This window comes from Podarcis tiliguerta, assembly GCF_965153285.1.
Source record: "Podarcis tiliguerta genome assembly, chromosome: 16".
Classification (NCBI taxonomy): Eukaryota; Metazoa; Chordata; class Lepidosauria; order Squamata; family Lacertidae; genus Podarcis; species Podarcis tiliguerta.
The window spans coordinates 24,513,310-24,529,786 of record NC_139549.1 but is presented as its reverse complement, the minus strand read 5'-3'; the positions used below and the strand labels follow the sequence as shown (position 1 = coordinate 24,529,786).

General features: G+C 48.0%; 1 protein-coding gene across 1 annotated transcript in view; it reads right to left on the bottom strand.

Moving 5' to 3' along the window:
* Window positions 1–16,477, bottom strand: part of LOC310667167 (uncharacterized protein) — a gene marked incomplete at its 5' end in the record, with an annotated part of 33,795 nt that overhangs the window by 1,847 nt on the left and 15,471 nt on the right. The window contains 12 exons of the mRNA XM_083418891.1: window positions 35–1,204; window positions 1,902–2,111; window positions 2,757–2,835; window positions 2,932–3,128; window positions 4,205–4,288; window positions 4,546–4,684; window positions 6,626–6,819; window positions 9,058–9,177; window positions 11,585–11,767; window positions 12,163–12,243; window positions 13,019–13,114; window positions 15,306–15,368. Coding sequence (XP_083275017.1) covers window positions 1,145–1,204; window positions 1,902–2,111; window positions 2,757–2,835; window positions 2,932–3,128; window positions 4,205–4,288; window positions 4,546–4,684; window positions 6,626–6,819; window positions 9,058–9,177; window positions 11,585–11,767; window positions 12,163–12,243; window positions 13,019–13,114; window positions 15,306–15,368 — 1,506 coding nt within the window. The 3' untranslated portion in view covers window positions 35–1,144. The remainder of the gene's footprint in view (window positions 1–34; window positions 1,205–1,901; window positions 2,112–2,756; window positions 2,836–2,931; window positions 3,129–4,204; window positions 4,289–4,545; window positions 4,685–6,625; window positions 6,820–9,057; window positions 9,178–11,584; window positions 11,768–12,162; window positions 12,244–13,018; window positions 13,115–15,305; window positions 15,369–16,477) is intronic.

Genomic DNA, 16,477 nt, shown 5'->3' with positions numbered 1-16,477 from the left:
CGGAACAGATTCTTTTCGTCTTGCGAGGCACCACTGTATAGGGAAGCACATGACTTGGGATGATTCTTGTCTTGACATCTCCAGACCTTTATCAGAACTGTAGCGTTGGAAGGGACCCCAAGGGTCATCTAGTCCAACCCCCTTACGGTGCAGGAATTGCAGCTAAAGAAAATCCCTGACAGGTGCCCCCCCCCCAATCTCTGCTAAAAACCTCCAATGAAGGAGATTCCATCACCTTTTGAGGGATACCGTTCCACTATCCCAACAGTTCTTACTGTCTAGTTCTTGTTCAGCATCATCAATTTGAACTCCTTTTACTTCCATTTCAAAAATTTGATTAGAAATCCTACTATTATTATTTTTAAAAGATAAAGGCTTATTCTGACAAATTTATCACCACTTGCTAGGAATCTCTTAGGGACCCTTTGCCATCCTTGGTTGCCATTATAGCACAATTATAGCCATAATCACACAACTGACCAGATTAGCCGCAAGCAGCTGCCCAAACTCAGCACTTTTATTTATTTTTTAAAAAGTTCCCCATCGCATCATTTTATGTGTTACATTTATATCCCACCTTTCTTCGAACGCTTTGACCTCCCCCTCCATTTTTCCTCACAACAACCCTGTGAGGTAGGTTAGGCTGAGAGTCAGTGATGGGCAGGGAGGTTAATGGCTGAGCAGGGATTTAGAACCCTGGTTCTCCCAGGTCTGACACTAACCACTATAACACGCTGGCTCTCTGTTTAGTATTATAAAAATGAATTTCCTACTTGTAGATGGCACATGTGTTTGCAGAGCAGTCTATAGCCGATGAAAGCTTATGCCAGAATACATGTGTTAGTCTTTAAGGTGCTACATGATTCTTTGCTGCAAGAGACTAGTATCTCAGGTCCAGCTTTCAGGCTTCCCAGAGACATCTAACTGGCCACCAGAGACATCTAGTTGCCCAATGTGAGAACAGGAAGCTGGACCTCCAGCTTCAGAGCTCTTGTGATGTCCTCAAACCAGCAGCTTCAAAATCTGCTCTTCCGGTCACGGTTATTCCTTCCTCTGCTGTACTCCGCACAAAGCACCATTACCGGGTGAAGCTTTTCCGACTTCCTCGCTGTTGTGACGCCTCATCTGTCCCACTCGGACTGTTCTACTTCCAGCTGCTCTTCCTGTGCAACTGAGAGGAGGAGAGCTCTGATGTCAGGTGCCTCTGAAATGCAGGAAGGGGAGTGGGATACAGGGATGTGTAAGATGATGCGATTGTGGAGAAAGTGGATCAGGCAGAAAACTCATATTGCTAGAATTTAGGGCCAGTCAATGAGGTGGAATGGTGGAAAATACAGTGGCATCTCAGGTTACATATGCTTCAGGTTGCAGACGCTTCAGGTTACAGACTCCGCTAACCCAGAAATAGTACCTCGGATTAAGAACTTTGCTTCAGGATGAGAACAGAAATCACGCGACGGTGGTGCGGTGGCAGCAGGAGGCCCCATTAGCTAAAGTGGTGCTTCAGGTTAAGAACAGTTTCAGGTTAAGAACAGACCTCCGGAACGAATTAAGTACATAACCAGAGGTACCACTGTACAGGAAAATGCAATATGCTACGCACACACATGTAAAATAACAGACTGCAAAATATGAATAAATGCATAATTTTTGTTTTGCTCGCCATTGTGAAATGCTATGGACAGCCATTCAAAATCTTCAGTTTCTCGGTACTCCACAGGCCACTTTCAAGCATATCTTCTCCTCCCCCATATGGACTAGAAACTCGCCTTAAAAAATTGAAACAGCTTCTCAGTAAGCCAAATAATTCTCAGAGGTCCCCCCCCCCCCAGTGCTCCTGCGGAATTAAGACCTTGCCCTTTCTACTCCCCTGTCCCCCAAGAGCTGAAACAAGCTCTTACCTTGCTTCGGCAGGTGAGATCTCCCCGCAAATGGCCATAGCTACTTGTGCTGCCTCTGCAATACAGGGCATTCTCCGCCCTCAGTTCTCGGATTCGTCTCTGCAGGTGCTGCAGCAGTCTTGGGGTGCTGAAGAGGCGCTGGCTGGAGAAAGCATCTGCAGTCAGCGCCGGAGAACAGAGTGGGCCGGGGTGCAGGTATTCATTTCGGCCCTGCAGAAAGCAGGTAGGAGAGAGGAAGGAAAAGCTGTAAAATGCAGCAGAAAGGACTGAGGTCATCAATTAGGGGAGACAAACATCAGGCAGGGTGATGCCCTCCAGGGCTCAGTCTGGCCTGCCAGACTCTCCCCAAGGATACAGCCCCCTCAAGTGCTTTTGTCTGGCTAGAGTCTGTTCTGCAATTGTGTCCCTTGGGTGGGGGGCAGAGAGTGGAAACTAACCTACCATACAAAGGTAAAAAACTAATGTGTTGCCCCGCCCACTTTTGCCTTAGGCTCCGCCCACCACTGGCATGTGGCCCCAAGATGGCTGCCCAGACTTTATATCCAGGTGAGACCAGTGGCCCATCTAGATTGGAATCATCTGCACTGACTGGCAGCAGCTCTGCAGGATTTCAGAAGGAGTCTCTCCCGGCCCTACCTGGGATTGAACCGGGGACCTTTTGAATGCAAGGAAGATGCTCTGCCACTGAACCACAGCCCTTCCCATATGCTCTAGCACTGGACTGCAGCCTTGCTGGACAAGAGGGGTGCATGGAGGCAGTGGCTCAGTGTGCACAGAGCAGGGGCCCCAACTCTCACATTGCCCAAAGGGGGCAGGCCTTTGCCAAACGCCTCCCAAGCACCCCTTCCCCTTTACCATGCAGAACTGTCTGAATTCCGAACCGGATGCCTCCAGGTTCCTGTGAAAATCCATGGGCTTGTCCCTGGACAGGCGCCTGCAAGGGGAGAGAGAAAGCCGCAAAACCTCTCACCATGGTGTAACCTGTTCTCCCAATTGATGTGTACTTTCTGATAGCTCCTGGGGTCCTCACCTCTCCACCTCCGCCTCCAGCTCCTCCTTAAACTCACTGGCCAGTTGGCAGGATGTCCGGCCCTTCCCAGAGGCCACACTTCTCTGGCTTTGCTGCTCGCCGTCCTTCTGCAGCTGCTGGCGCAGCGATGCGTCTTCCTTCCCCGCCGTCTCCTTCACCCAGCTGCTCTGCAAGGTGGCAATGTCTTCCAGGTGCTCCTGAAGGGGAACCGGATTCCCCTGGCTCAGTGGCAGAGCTTTTCACGAAGAAAGGTGCTAGAAGATCTGGAATGACCCCTGCCTGAAACCTTGGAGAGCTGCCAATGGTCTGACTCCCCAGCAGAACTTGCAGGCTTGGCAAACATTTTCACCGCCAAGCATCAACCAAGCATCAATCCATGCTGCCACAGATGGTGGCTGACCTTTGTCCGGAATGGTTGGCTGATGTTCCATCAAATGGGACAGGAACTGGGCTCCTGATAGCTGGGAATGGCTTCCTAGCCTTTGGAATGAGAGTCCCACCAGCTTACAGGGATGTCTTCAGCTCCACCAAACAACAGCACCTGTCCCATCCTGCTCCTTTCCTTCTGACCGTGGAACCACCCTCTCCTCCATGAATTTGCCTAATCCTCTTTTAAAGCCATCCAAATTGGTGGCCATCCCTGCCTCAGAGCCACTAATGAAGCTGGAAGGTTCCAGGTAGAAAAGAGAAAATATTTCTTCAAGCAGTGCATAGTTAGAACTACGGAACCTGCTCCCACCAGTTCTAGAATTATAGAAGAGCTTTACTTCACTGACTATTTTATAATTTTAAGAAATTCTGTGTATGATGAACATTTATTTTTCTTTACATGTGCAGCTGTGGATAGGTGCTCTTTTAAAACCAGGTCCTCTGATCAGAAGGTCGGCGGTTCGAATCCCCACGACGGGGTGAGCTCCCGTTGCTTGGTCCCTGCTCCTGCCAACCTAGCAGTTCAAAAGCACATCAAAGTGCAAGTAGATAAATAGGTACCGCTCCAGCGGGAAGGGAAACAGCGTTTCCGTGCGCTGCTCTGGTTCGCCAGAAGCGGCTTAGTCCTGCTGGCCACATGACCTGGAAGCTGTACGCCGGCTCCCTCGGCCCATAAAGTGAGATGAGCGCCGCAACCCCAGAGTAATCCATGACTGGACCTAATGGTCAGGGGTCCCTTTACCTTTACCTCTGACATTGCGTGAAACACAGTGGTTTAAATCCAGAGGAAGGCAGCCACAGCTGCACAGAGCTATTGGGAGCGGGGGGGGGGGGGTTTGCTCACCTGGACTAGTTGCTCCTTCAGAGCATCTAGAGCTGATTGCTTCTCCAGGTGAAGCTTCTCCTGCTGCTGCCTCAGCTCCCGTTCCTAACATGGCAGAAAAGTCACAGCAGTTGGCCAATTAGAGGACTGCACTTGGAACGGATGTATCAAAAGCTGCCTCCTACTGAGCTGGGGCTATATACTCCACTCTAGTGTTCTGGGCTCTGGCCGGCAGCCAATTTCTCTCCCATCATTAATGGAGCAAACCTGTTTGATCCCACACCCTCCTTGCTCAGTGGCCCCCAGGCTGCCTTAGTTATATCCCACCCCCAGGCAAGAGATGGCAGCTCAACCCCATTCACCTTCTCCCTCTGGGTCTGAAGGGCCTGGTGCCTCTGCGCCGCTGCCTCGTGCTTCAGTTCTCGGAGGTAGTGCTGAGTTTCTTCCGTCACCTCTTGCAAGGCCCGGAGGGTGTGGCTGGAGGAGAGGAGCGCTGGCTTCCTTGGGGGGTGAAGAGAGGTAGCCTGAGATAGCAGCCAGGACTTCCAGGGTCTTTGGGGGAAAGTGCAGTCACTTAGCAGGTCAACCCCCCCCCCAAAAAAAATTCACACAATCCCTTCCTCCGTGTAAATGCAACGCACGAACAGAAGAGTTTGGATTTCGATTTGATATCCCGCTTTATCGCTACCCGAAGGAGTCTCAAAGCGGCTAACATTCTCCTTTCCCTTCCTCCCCCACAACAAACACTCTGTGAGGTGAGTGGGGCTGAGAGACTTCAGAGAAGTGTGACTGGCCCAAGGTCACCCAGCAGCTGCATGTGGAGGAGCAGAGATGCGAACCCGGTTCTCCAGATTACGAGTCTATTGCTCTTAACCACTACACCACAGGCTGCAAAGCCACAGGCCAATGCGAGACTGTGGGGAAAAACAAGGTACTCCCATGGTTTAGCAACTGGGCTGTTGCACTCATCCCCAGCTGGCTGTGAAAATCACTGGGTGGCCCATTGGCTGAAAGAGAGAACACAACTGTCCCGGCCGGCCTCACAGGGTTGTTGTGAGGATAACATGTTGGGGGGGGGGGACTGTGTGCCTGAACTCCTGGGGGGGTTGTAGTTAAAAAAAACAACTTTTTTTTTAAAACACCCAAAAGACCAGAAGTAAAACTGGGATATAATAGGTTTTGAATTACCCAAGAAAGATGTGAAGTTATTTTTGTATGCCACAACTGCTGCTCGAATTTTAGTAGCCAAGAAATGGAAAACACAAGAATTACCAACTGTGGAAGAATGGCAGATGAAAATGATGGACTATATGGAGTTGGCTGACCTTACTGGAATAATCCATGACCAGAAAGAAGAGGAATGCCAAGAAGAGTGGAAGAAATTTAAAGACTATTTGAATAAATATTGTAATATTAAAAATTAGAAATTACTTGAAAGTACCAAAAGGCCTAGGATTAAATTAGGAATTAGTTAAATAAATGAGATCTAGAACTTAAAGAAAAGTTAAGAAATTGGATTTTAATTGGAATATTGTGTGTTAATAATGATATTAGAAAACTGCTACATTCAAATACAAGGAAATTCAGATGGGAGGGCCCACAGGAAGTCAAAAACATGTTTATGAGGTTAGGAGATTAATCAACCAATTAATTTGTGTTGTTTAGGTGTTTGTTGTTATGTTTTTGTTTGTTTGTTTAGATTTGTGATTTTGTTTCTTTTTTCTTTGTTGTAGTATGTGTTATATTTGTAAGAAACAATAAAAATTATTTTTTTAAAAAAACAAAACCCCTGTAAACTGTATATGTAGACAACAGGAAGGTGTGAAGCTATTTTGGAGAAATAAAAGCAAAGCCTCTCCACCCCCTGAAATCAGGTTGCAGAGCTAAAAAAACAACAACCAAAGACAGAGGTGATGGGGGATTCCCGCATTGCAGGGGGTTGGACTAGATGCCCCTCAGGGGTCCCTTCCAACTCTGCCATTCTATGAATCCATGAAAGGCAGGAAGCTAGAAAGTGGCTAGGGCTGGTGGAGGCGAGATAAAATGTAACGAACTAATTTCAACCCAGGAAGAGTTCCATGCAGTGGCGTAGCGTGGGTTGTCAGCACCCGGGGCAAGGCAAGTAATTTGCGCCCCCCCCCCGCTGCACTGTCCCTCCCCCAGATAGTCCCTTGCTCTCTCACCGCACCGCACGCCTGGCACCCTCCCCTCCACAGTGGGCGGCGACCCGGCGGCTCGGATCGGATTCGCACAGCCAGCACTGCAGTGAGAGAGAGTGAGTGAGCCAGGTAGGGGCAGAGAGCTGCGAGTGTGAGCGCCCCCCCCCCAGATGTTGCGCCCGGTGCGGCCAGCCCCCCTGCACCCCCCACGCTACGCCACTGGTTCCATGTTTCTGCAAAAGCAATGCCATTCAGCTCCCTCCCCACTGGATCCAACTTGTACCCTTGCAGCGTCTGGGGCAGGCCAGCCTTTTGGGGTAGCAGGTCCCAGAGTCTCTGGCATGCTAAGGCAACCTCCCTGGCCAGAGAGCCGTCAGCCCTTGCAGTCTGTGCCTGAGACGTCTCGCGCTGCTCGGCCAGCAGGAGGCGCTGCTCTTCCTCCGTCCGCTGCAACTGCATTCGCCACTTTTCCGTTTCCTAGGCAGAGAGAGAGACAGAAACCACGCTGCCTTGATCAGAGATCGCTGATGCGCCCCAGGTTTGTCACAGCTAACATTTACAGTGGTACCTTGGGTTACATATGCTTCAGGTTACAGATGCTTCAGGTTACAGACTCCGCTAACCCAGAAATAGTACCTCGGGTTAAGAACTTTGCTTCAGGATGAGAACAGAAATCGGCGCAGCGGGAGGCCCCATTAGCTAAAGTGGTGCTTCAGGTTAAGAACAGTTTCAGGTTAAGAATGGACTTCCGGAACGAATTAAGTTCTTAACCCAAGGTACCACTGTACCTTGTATCAGTGTGGAAAGGCTAAAAGGTCCCAGGTTCTTTATTTTAATATATATAAGTTTTATTAAATTTTCTGTTTTACCATTTAAAGTACTCATTTTTACATCCTTAAGATATCAGTGACTTCCCTTCTTCTCTTTCCATGGTTCATTTTACATATCATGAATCCCTGCATGTTTTACAGAAACTATACCATTCAGTATTCCATTATCACACCCATCATAACTTATTTACACTGTTGAATTTATCTTAATGCTGCCAGCGTTTTTAGCTGTACAAAATTATTTCCCATATATTCCACAAACGTTTTCCAATCTTCTCTAAACGTATGTTCTTCTTGTTCTCTTATTCTATATGTTAAGCCTGCGAGCTGCGCATATTCTGTCAACTTACGTTGCCATTCTTCTTTGGTTGGGACCTCGCTCGTTTTCCATTTTGGGGCTAACAAAACACAGGCCGCAGTAGTAGCATACATAAACAACCTTTTTTGACACCTGGGAATTTCAGTCTGAACTATCCCCAATGAAAAGGACTCTGTTTTTTGGAGGGGAAGTACTTTTAAACATTTCCCCCCCAATTCATTATGGATCATTTCCCAGTTTTACTCTTTTACAAGTCCACCACATCTGAAAGAACGTTCCCTCCACCTCTTTGCATCTCCAGCACTTATCTGATTCAGTCTTATACAAGGTCCCAGATTCAGTACCCAATGGCTGGGAATGTCCCCTGCCTGAAACGCGGGAGAGCTGCTGCCAGTCAGTGCCAACAACACTGAACTAGATGGACCAACTTCCTATTTAATGCAACTGCTTCTTTTAAAAGAACCATAAGGACTAGAATCTTGATTTATTTTTAGGCTAAGGGCAGTATAGTTCAGTAGAAGAGCACTTGCTTTGCATGCTAAAAAGGTCCCAGGTTCCATTTCCAATGGCATCTCCAGGTAGGGCTGGGAAAAGACTCCATGCCCAAAACTTCTGGAGAGCTGCTGCCAGTCAGTGTAGGCAATACTGAACTAGATGGACCAGTGGGCTGACTCAGTAGAAGGCAGCTTCCCATGCCATATCTGGCATCAGCCCAGGTCTGCCTGGCTGCCCCTCAGGCTCCCCACTTCCATAGCAGGTTATGGGACTTCAGGGCTGTGCTGAGGTGAGGTTTTGAGGAGGAGAGAGGCGGAATTGCAGAGCCAAACTGTTGTTGCTGTTATAAGAATTCTAAGGTCCCAAATATAAATGTTCATAAATGTACCAAGACAAACACACACGTAAGTATATAAGCCACGTGTCTGAAATAGTACAGGAGAGCAATCCTGAAGCCATTTTGACACTTCCGTATTGACCTCAAATATTTGTCTGCAAGGAGGAAGGAAATGGGAAAGCCTCCCCATTGTATTTTTGCTTACAAATCCTGTCCTAAGGGCATATTTGTGTATGAATAGGTTGAGCCTGGGACCTGGGACCCCAGAACTAAAGTATTAACCATCACAAAAGAATGGCCAGGTTGCCCAGGTAATGTAATCAGCGGCCATTATCAGGTATCCTGGCAGACAGCATTTCTGCTGTAGAACACCTCCTTCTGTGATGTATGTAGGATGTTTTAGGGAGGTGGTCTTGAGCATCAGGGTGGGCGATTTCAAAAGTCTATATAACAGCTTGTGCACCATTGTTCTGGGTTCCTCCTCCCTCCTGCGTGTGGTGAGTGGGGACCCTGTTGCAACAGTTTAATAAAGATCAGGCTTACTAGCTGCTTTGCTTCTCAATATACTCTGGCTGGCCTCTGTTATTTTCTCCTAAGGACTCTGTACAGGCTCTTGGATACCCCATAAGGGAAAAGGAGCAGGTTTTTCCCTATAACATCCTGAAGCTACAACTTTTGTTTCTGGGGGAAGGGGATCCCAGAGTACATGAAGGGGGTGCTTCTTCCCCGCTCACCAACTCCAGCTCTTCTCGCAGCCTCTTCAAGGCTTCTGCCTTCTCTGCTTGCAGCAGAGCCCGGAGGTCTTCCATGGCTCCCTTCTTCTCCCGAGCCTCGCCCTCCAACACCTGGATCCTCTAGGGCAGAAAAAAAACACATCAGGAGAAGCTGTTTTAATTCAAACCTCCCTGTCCTACTTGCTCCTTCTCCCCTCTCAGGTGACCCTGCTTCAGCCCAAGGAGATCAGCCCCAGGGCTGTATCCCTTTGTAGACAACGTTTCTGGGGTCACATGCCATGAGAGGGCGGGGCAGAAGGCAAAAAAGTGGGCGGAGCAACGATTCTTATCTTTGGACATTAGGCCATGCACAAACCAGGGGTTTCTCAGCTCTCCACTCCCCGCAAACACACACACACACACACCGTCACGGGGATTCGAACAACCGACCTTCTGATCGGCAAGTCCTAGGCTATGTGGTTTAACCCACAGAGCCAACTGTGGCCCTAAAATGGTTCATTTTAAAGGTAAAAGGTAAAGGTACCCCTGCCCGTATGGGCCAGTCTTGACAGACTCTAGGGTTGTGCGCCCATCTCACTCAAGAGGCCGGGGGCCAGCGCTGTCCAAAGACACTTCAGGGTCACGTGGCCAGCGTGACATCGCTGCTCTGGCGAGCCAGAGCCGCACACGGAAACGCCGTTTACCTTCCCACTAGTAAGCGGTCCCTATTTATCTACTTGCCCCCGGGGGTGCTTTCAAACTGCTAAGTTGGCAGGCGCTGGGACCGAGCAACGGGAGCGCACCCCGTCGCGGGGATTCGAACCGCCGACCTTTCAATCGGCAGGCCCTAGGCGCTGAGGCTTTAACCCACAGCGCCACCCGTGTCCCCCATGGTTCATTTTACATAGCACTAAATCCCTGCATATTTTATATAAACTAAACCATTCAGCAGGGATATCTAACAGGTCAACTGCGATCTACTGGTCGATCCCTGAGAGGTTTTGTTGGATCGCGATTGGTTGCTGACTCCTCCAGGCCCTTCGCCCCCCCCCCTCTAGAACGCTATACCGGAAGACGGATACCTCTCGCTGTGAGGCGATCGCTTGGTGAGCAACTTTTTCTATCTATTCCTTCACCCTGATCCCCCCCCCCAAATGGGGCTTCCCTCCCTAAAAAAGCTCAACAGCTTTGACCTGAACCTTCCCCAAAGGGGTAGATCACTGCCAGTTTTTAATTGTGTGAGTAGATTGCAGTCTCTTGGAAGTTGGCCATTCCTGCCATTCAGCATTCCATTGTTTCTTCCATCAAAATTTATTTACCCTGTTGAATTTATCTTAACGCTGCCAATGTTTTCAAGTGTACACAATTATCCCCCATATATTCAATAAATATTTTCCAATCTTCTTTAAACGAATGTTCTTCTTGTTCTCTTGTTCTCTAAGTTAGATCCGCAAGCTGCACATATTCCAACAGTTTAAGTTGCCATTCTTCTTTGGTTGGGACCTTGCCCGTCCTCCATTTTTGGGCTAACAAAACACAGGCCGCCGTAGTGGCGTACATAAATAACCTTTTTTGACACCTGGGTATTTCCATTTGAATTATCCACAACAAAAAAGACTGTTTTTTTGGGAAAGGTGCTTTTGAATATTTTTTCCCCAATTCATTATAAATTATTTCCCAATGCTCTTTTACACTTTTAATTGATATCGCCTCTTTGTGGCCTGGATGAAGATGTGTGTGCATAGGGAAAATATTTGCACCACTGCAACGTTGCCTACAGAACAAAGGTACTGTTCTTCTGTCTCCCATTGGCATGCAGCTCCCATAGAAAGGAATGTGCCCCTCAAGACTGCAAAAGTTTCTTCCTGCCTGGTCCATGTGCATCCTTTTCTCTCCATCCCATTCCTTCTGCCAGCGGCTGTCACAGCATAGCTGCCAACCGTCCCTTATTTGGCGGGAAACTCTCTTATCCTAGCGCCGTGTCCCTCTGCTGTCCCGGATTGATGATATCCCTTAAATTTCCCGGGTTTCATGCTCCCCCGGCTCGGGAGGGAAGCAGTGACTCGGGGTCCTCCGCCGCAAGAGAGAGCGTGCGCACGAGCTGCCGCGTCTCCGTCTCTCCCTTTTCCCCCTCCGGGGCGCGTTGTGAGGAGACGGGTGGTGGTGGGCGGGCAGGCAGCCCCTCTCTTGCAAGACTTCCACCACGCTGCCAGGGGAAGCCGGAGGCGGCCTGAGGGAGGAGGAAGAGGAGGGGATGGGGAGGGACGCAGAAGGGCGGCGCTTCAGCAGCTGTGCCGCAACCGCCTCATGCCGGGCTCACGGACGAGAGTCTCTCTCCCTCCCTCCTTCTCTCTCAGGCAGGGAAGGGCCGATGGAACTCCTCGCACCAGGACGACGGTAGCCCCAATGTGCATAAGCCAAGCAAAATCCCTTATTTTGGCTGCTGATCCCTTATTTTCAAGGCTGCTGGTCCCTTATATTCAAATCTGTAAGTTGACAGCTATGTGTCACAGAGATCACAGAATCGCTCTCCTCTCTCAACAGCTACCTTGCGGAGGCCGGCTGCTTCATCCCGCAAGGCCAGGCTGAGTTTCCTCTCCTTCTCCAGGGCTTCCTGGAGTTCCCCCCGCATCTTCCGCTCCTGCTCCTCCAGGGCCTTGCGCTGCATCTGGAGGGCGGCCCTCGTCTCGGCCTCCCGGCTCTTCCGTTCCTGGAGCAGCGAGTTCTGAGCCTGAGAAGAACAGGGTAGAGCTATGATCCCCAGAGCAGTTTTCGCCATCGCTCCCTCTTCCCAGGGAACTCTGGGGGGTTGTAGTTCTGTGAAGGGAACAGAGGGCCTCTCCTAATAACTCTCAGCACCCTTTTTTAAAAAATTGAAGCTAGAACGTTAAACTGCAGTACTTTATTCACCACCAACAATGGGGATTTTTGTCCAAAAAACAGTTAAGAAACGTGATAGATGTTTTGGAACATTTGAATTGTAGCTGTTTTTCAAATGTTTCAAACTGTTTTGAAATGTTCTTGCTTCCTTTCTATTTTAAAATCTGTTTGCCATAAGGAGGAAGAATGGGCTATAAATGAAAATTAATAATAATAATAATAATAATAATAATGATGTACCCGTACCATTTCCTGAGCTTCCTGCTTTAGCTCCTTGGCTTGCTGTTCCATAGCTTTCCGCTGCTGGGCAATTTCAGCATTTCGCTCCTGGGAAGAAAGCGGAAAATAACAACAACAACAACAACAACAACAACAACAATAATAATTTTTTATTTATACCCTGCTCTTCCTGGTTCAAAAACCGGGTTCAGGGCGGCTAACAACAAATTTAAAACACTTAATTGTAAAAGCAGCAGAAATACAGTATAAAAACATGAATAACAATAAAATTCAAAGTTCAGAAATCAATTTAGGGGAAATGCATCTAATAAGCATTAGCTAATCACCAGGGCTAGCTGGCGGAATTAGTCCTACTTAGGCCAGAGAGGAGGCCAGGGGAGAATTAGCTGTGGGGTCTCAGAGTGGGAAAAGCCCACAGAATTAAACCAGACCGGCGGTTAAACTCAGGACAGGGTCGAGAAGTCATTGCCAGCCTGAGAGACGCATTGCCATGTCAGCAATCTTCTGGATGCTGCTTGTGAGTGGTAGGCGGGGCCAGAGCAAAAGTGGGCGGGGCCAGATGGCTTGACCTGAGGGCCAGATGGATAGGCGTGAGGGGCCACATTGGGTCTCTGGGTCTGCAGTTCTCCACCCCTGCCTTAAGAACCTAAGAATCCAGTTTGGACCGAGTCAGGCTTATGGTCCATCTAGCTCAGTACTGCTGGCACAGTCATAAGCATGTTGTGGGGTTAAAGGGGAAGACACCCCACCAAGCTTCCAAATTAACCCCTTGAGGGAAGAAGGTTGGAATACAAATGTTATTGCTAGCGCAAGAGCAGCCCAGTAGCAGCCCATGCCTCAAGGAATCGTGGGTAATAGCCACCTTTAGGGTCTTGCGAAGGTCTTCTGCTTCTTTCTGAAATTTGGCCGCTTGTTCCTGGAGGGCTCTGGCTTTTGCCTGCTTCAGGCTCTCTGCAAGCTGAGAGAGAGAGAAAGAAAGGGGAAAATCAGTTAGAACATGCCACATTTCACCCTGCTTTTGGTCACTCAAAGAGCCACTGCAAATAAATAAATTAATAATAATAATAATAATAATAATAATAATATTTTTACCCTGCCAAGACCGGGCTCAGGGCGGCTAACACCACATATAAAAACATTTGATTGAAATACAACTTTAAAAACAAGATTAAAATACAACATTAAAATGCAGCCTTATTTCAGTAGAAACTCAAATCAAAAACTTTTTGGGGGATGAAAACTTCCAAGTCTTCACCAAGGCTAACTATCCAGACTGGTCCTACGTGGGCCAGAAAAAAGCCAGGGAAGTCCCCAAATAGAAGTTCCATCACAGAAGGAGAAAGGAAAAAAGAAAAAGGGGGATGGGATCAAGTTAATTCCAAGCCAAAGGCTAGGCGGAACAACTCTGTCTTACAGGCCCTGTGGAAAGAAATCAGATCCAAAACAACAACAACAACAATGAGAAATAATAATAAAAATATGCCACTCTGGGTGGCTTCCAACAAATTAAAACAAAATACAACATCAAACATTTAAAACTTCCCTAAACGGGGTTGCTTTCAGACGTCTTCTAAAAGTCAGGTAGGTGTTTATCTCCTTGACATCTGATGGGAGGGTGCCACTACTGAGAAGGCCCTCTGCCTGGTTTCCTGTAACTTCTCACAGTGAGGGAACCGCCAGAAGGCCCTCGGAGCTGGACCTCAGTGTCCAGGCTGAATGATGGGGGTTTATACTGAGTAAAACTATTAATCCAATTAACTCAGTAGTGCCTACACTGGCTGCCAGCAGCTCTCTAGATTTTCAGGCAGAGAGTCTTTCCCAATCTTCCCTGAATATGCTGGATATCAAACCCGGGACCTTCTGCATGCAAAGCAGGTACTCCGTCACTGGGCTACAGCCCTTCCTTCAAAATAAAATAAGTTCCCAGTCCTCACAGTTCTGAATTAAAGGGATGATTAAAATCAGAAGCTGCCTTACACTGAGTCAGACCATCAGCCTGTCTAGTCCAGTGCTGTCTACACTGACTGGCAGCAGCTCTCCAGGGTTTTGGACAGGGGACGCTGCCAGGAATGGATCCTGGAACCTTCTGGTTTTAACCTTCAAAGCCCTATATGGCCTAGGACCCTCGTACTTACGGGACCGCCTCTCCTGGTATGTCCCACAGAGGACCTTACGGTCTTCAAGCAAAAACATCTTGGAGGTCCCAGGCCACAGAGAGGTTAGGCTGGCCTCAACCAGAGCCAGGGCTTTTTCGGCTGTGGCTCCAATCTGGTGGAACGCTCTGTCACAAGAGACTAGGGCCCTGCAGGACATGACATCTTTCCGCAGGGCCTGCAAGACAGAACTGTTCCACCAGGCCTTTGGCCAAGGCACAGCCTGACTCCCTCCTTTGGCAATCCTCACAGAACTCCAGCCCAATGGTTGCCATCAATTTGATTTGAATTAATTTTATAATGAAATGATTTTAGAATGTTGTATTATTTTATTGTTGTTAGCTGCCCTGAGCCTGGCTTCGGCTGGGGAGGGCGGGATATAAATAAAAATTTATTATTATTATTATTATTATTATTATTCTGCAAGCCAAGCAGATGCACTGCTCTTCCCACAAGCAGCACCCACAAAAAGATGGTTAGCAAAGGCACTAGTGGGGCCAGCAAATTCATGCTGTATTTGGTACATGGGGGGGAAAGCCAACTTTATTTTTTGCAGAAAATAAGAAGCAAAAGCAACTTCCTAGCTCTAAGGACTGTAGAGAAAAACTCTGGACACGACTCTCAGCCTACAATGAACTGCCCCCAAACACCTCCTGGCGATACCAAAGATGTTGCACGATACAAACAGGCAGCTGCTGGTATTAATTATATTTCGAAATGCTTAAATGTCTGTTTTTAACTTTGAAATTTATGGAGAATTTTAATGGTTTTTTTGTTTTTTTTAATAAACCAAGTTCTATTTACAACCTGTCCTAAATAAAATAGCAATTAAAACGGCTTAATCCAAAGGCAGGATTTGGGTTACGTGGTTGCAGAACAGCCACGAACCACACCAAACCCCAATTACAGCTAAGACAGTCCGTTTCCTCCTTGCAGTGGGGCTTGAGAAAGGGAAATTCTCGCGGGGAAGGAGCCAAGGGGAGCTGCCATGCCTACCTCTCGCAGGGCCTGCTGCTTTTTGCCCTCCAGCTCTTCCTGCAGCTGAGTAAGTTCTTCCTCCTGCAGGTGGACAGAAAAGATGACTTCACAGCTGTCTAGTGAGGGGTTCCCTAACGCACATGTGGTGGTACTGCCCTTTTGCATCTACAGTGGTGCCTTGGTTCTCAAACGCCTTGGGTCTCAAACGCCGAAAACCGGGAAGTAAGTGTTCCAGTTTTCGAACGTTTTTTGGAAGCTGAACGTCCGATGAGGCTGTCGGCTTTTGTTTCCGGGGCGCCTGTGCCAATCAGAAGCTGTGCCTTGGTTTTCAAACATTTCAGAAGTCAAACCAATTTCTGGAACGGATTGTTTGGCGCTTTGGTTTTGCTATTTATTTTGTGTTTTTGAGGCGTTTTCGTTTCATTTCTTTTTTTGTGTGACTGTGTGGAACCCAGTTCAGCTACTGATTGATTGATTGATTGATTGTGTGACTGCGGAAATGGATAAAAGCCCCCCATCCAAACAACAACTATCATCAGTGCAAGTAAGAAAATAATAATTTTAATTTTTATCATCTATAATACTGTCTTATTTATTTTATAGTACAGTACATTGATTTTTGCTTTCATTTTGTAGACCAATGGTCTTGTTAGATAGTAAAATTCATGTTAAATTGCTGTTTTAGGGGTTGTTTTTAAAAGTCTGGAACGGATTAATCTGTTTTGCATTACTTTCTATGGCAAAGTGCACCTTGGTTTTGGAACGCTTTGGTTTTGGAACGGACTTCCGGAACGGATTGAGTTTGAGAACCAAGGTACCACTGCACATAAGAACCGAAAAGGAGCCTGGCTGCTGCATCAGACCAATGGCCCATCTAGTCCAGCATCCTCTTCCCACAGCGGCCAATCAGATGCCTCTTCTGGGAAACCCACAAGCAGGACCTGAGCGCAAGAACCCTCTTCCCTACTGCAGCTTCCAGCCACTGGCATTCAGAAGCATTGCTCAGAGCACAGCCATTGTGGCTAGTAGCCATCAATTGCCCTCTTCTCCTTGAATCAGTCCGATCCTTTTTTTAAAGCCACCCCAGTTGGGGCCACCCCCGCCTCCTACAGCAGGGAGTTCCACAGTTAGACCGAGCGACAAAGTCGCCACACACAGAGTTGCAAATCCCATCCCACAACAAAAAGCCA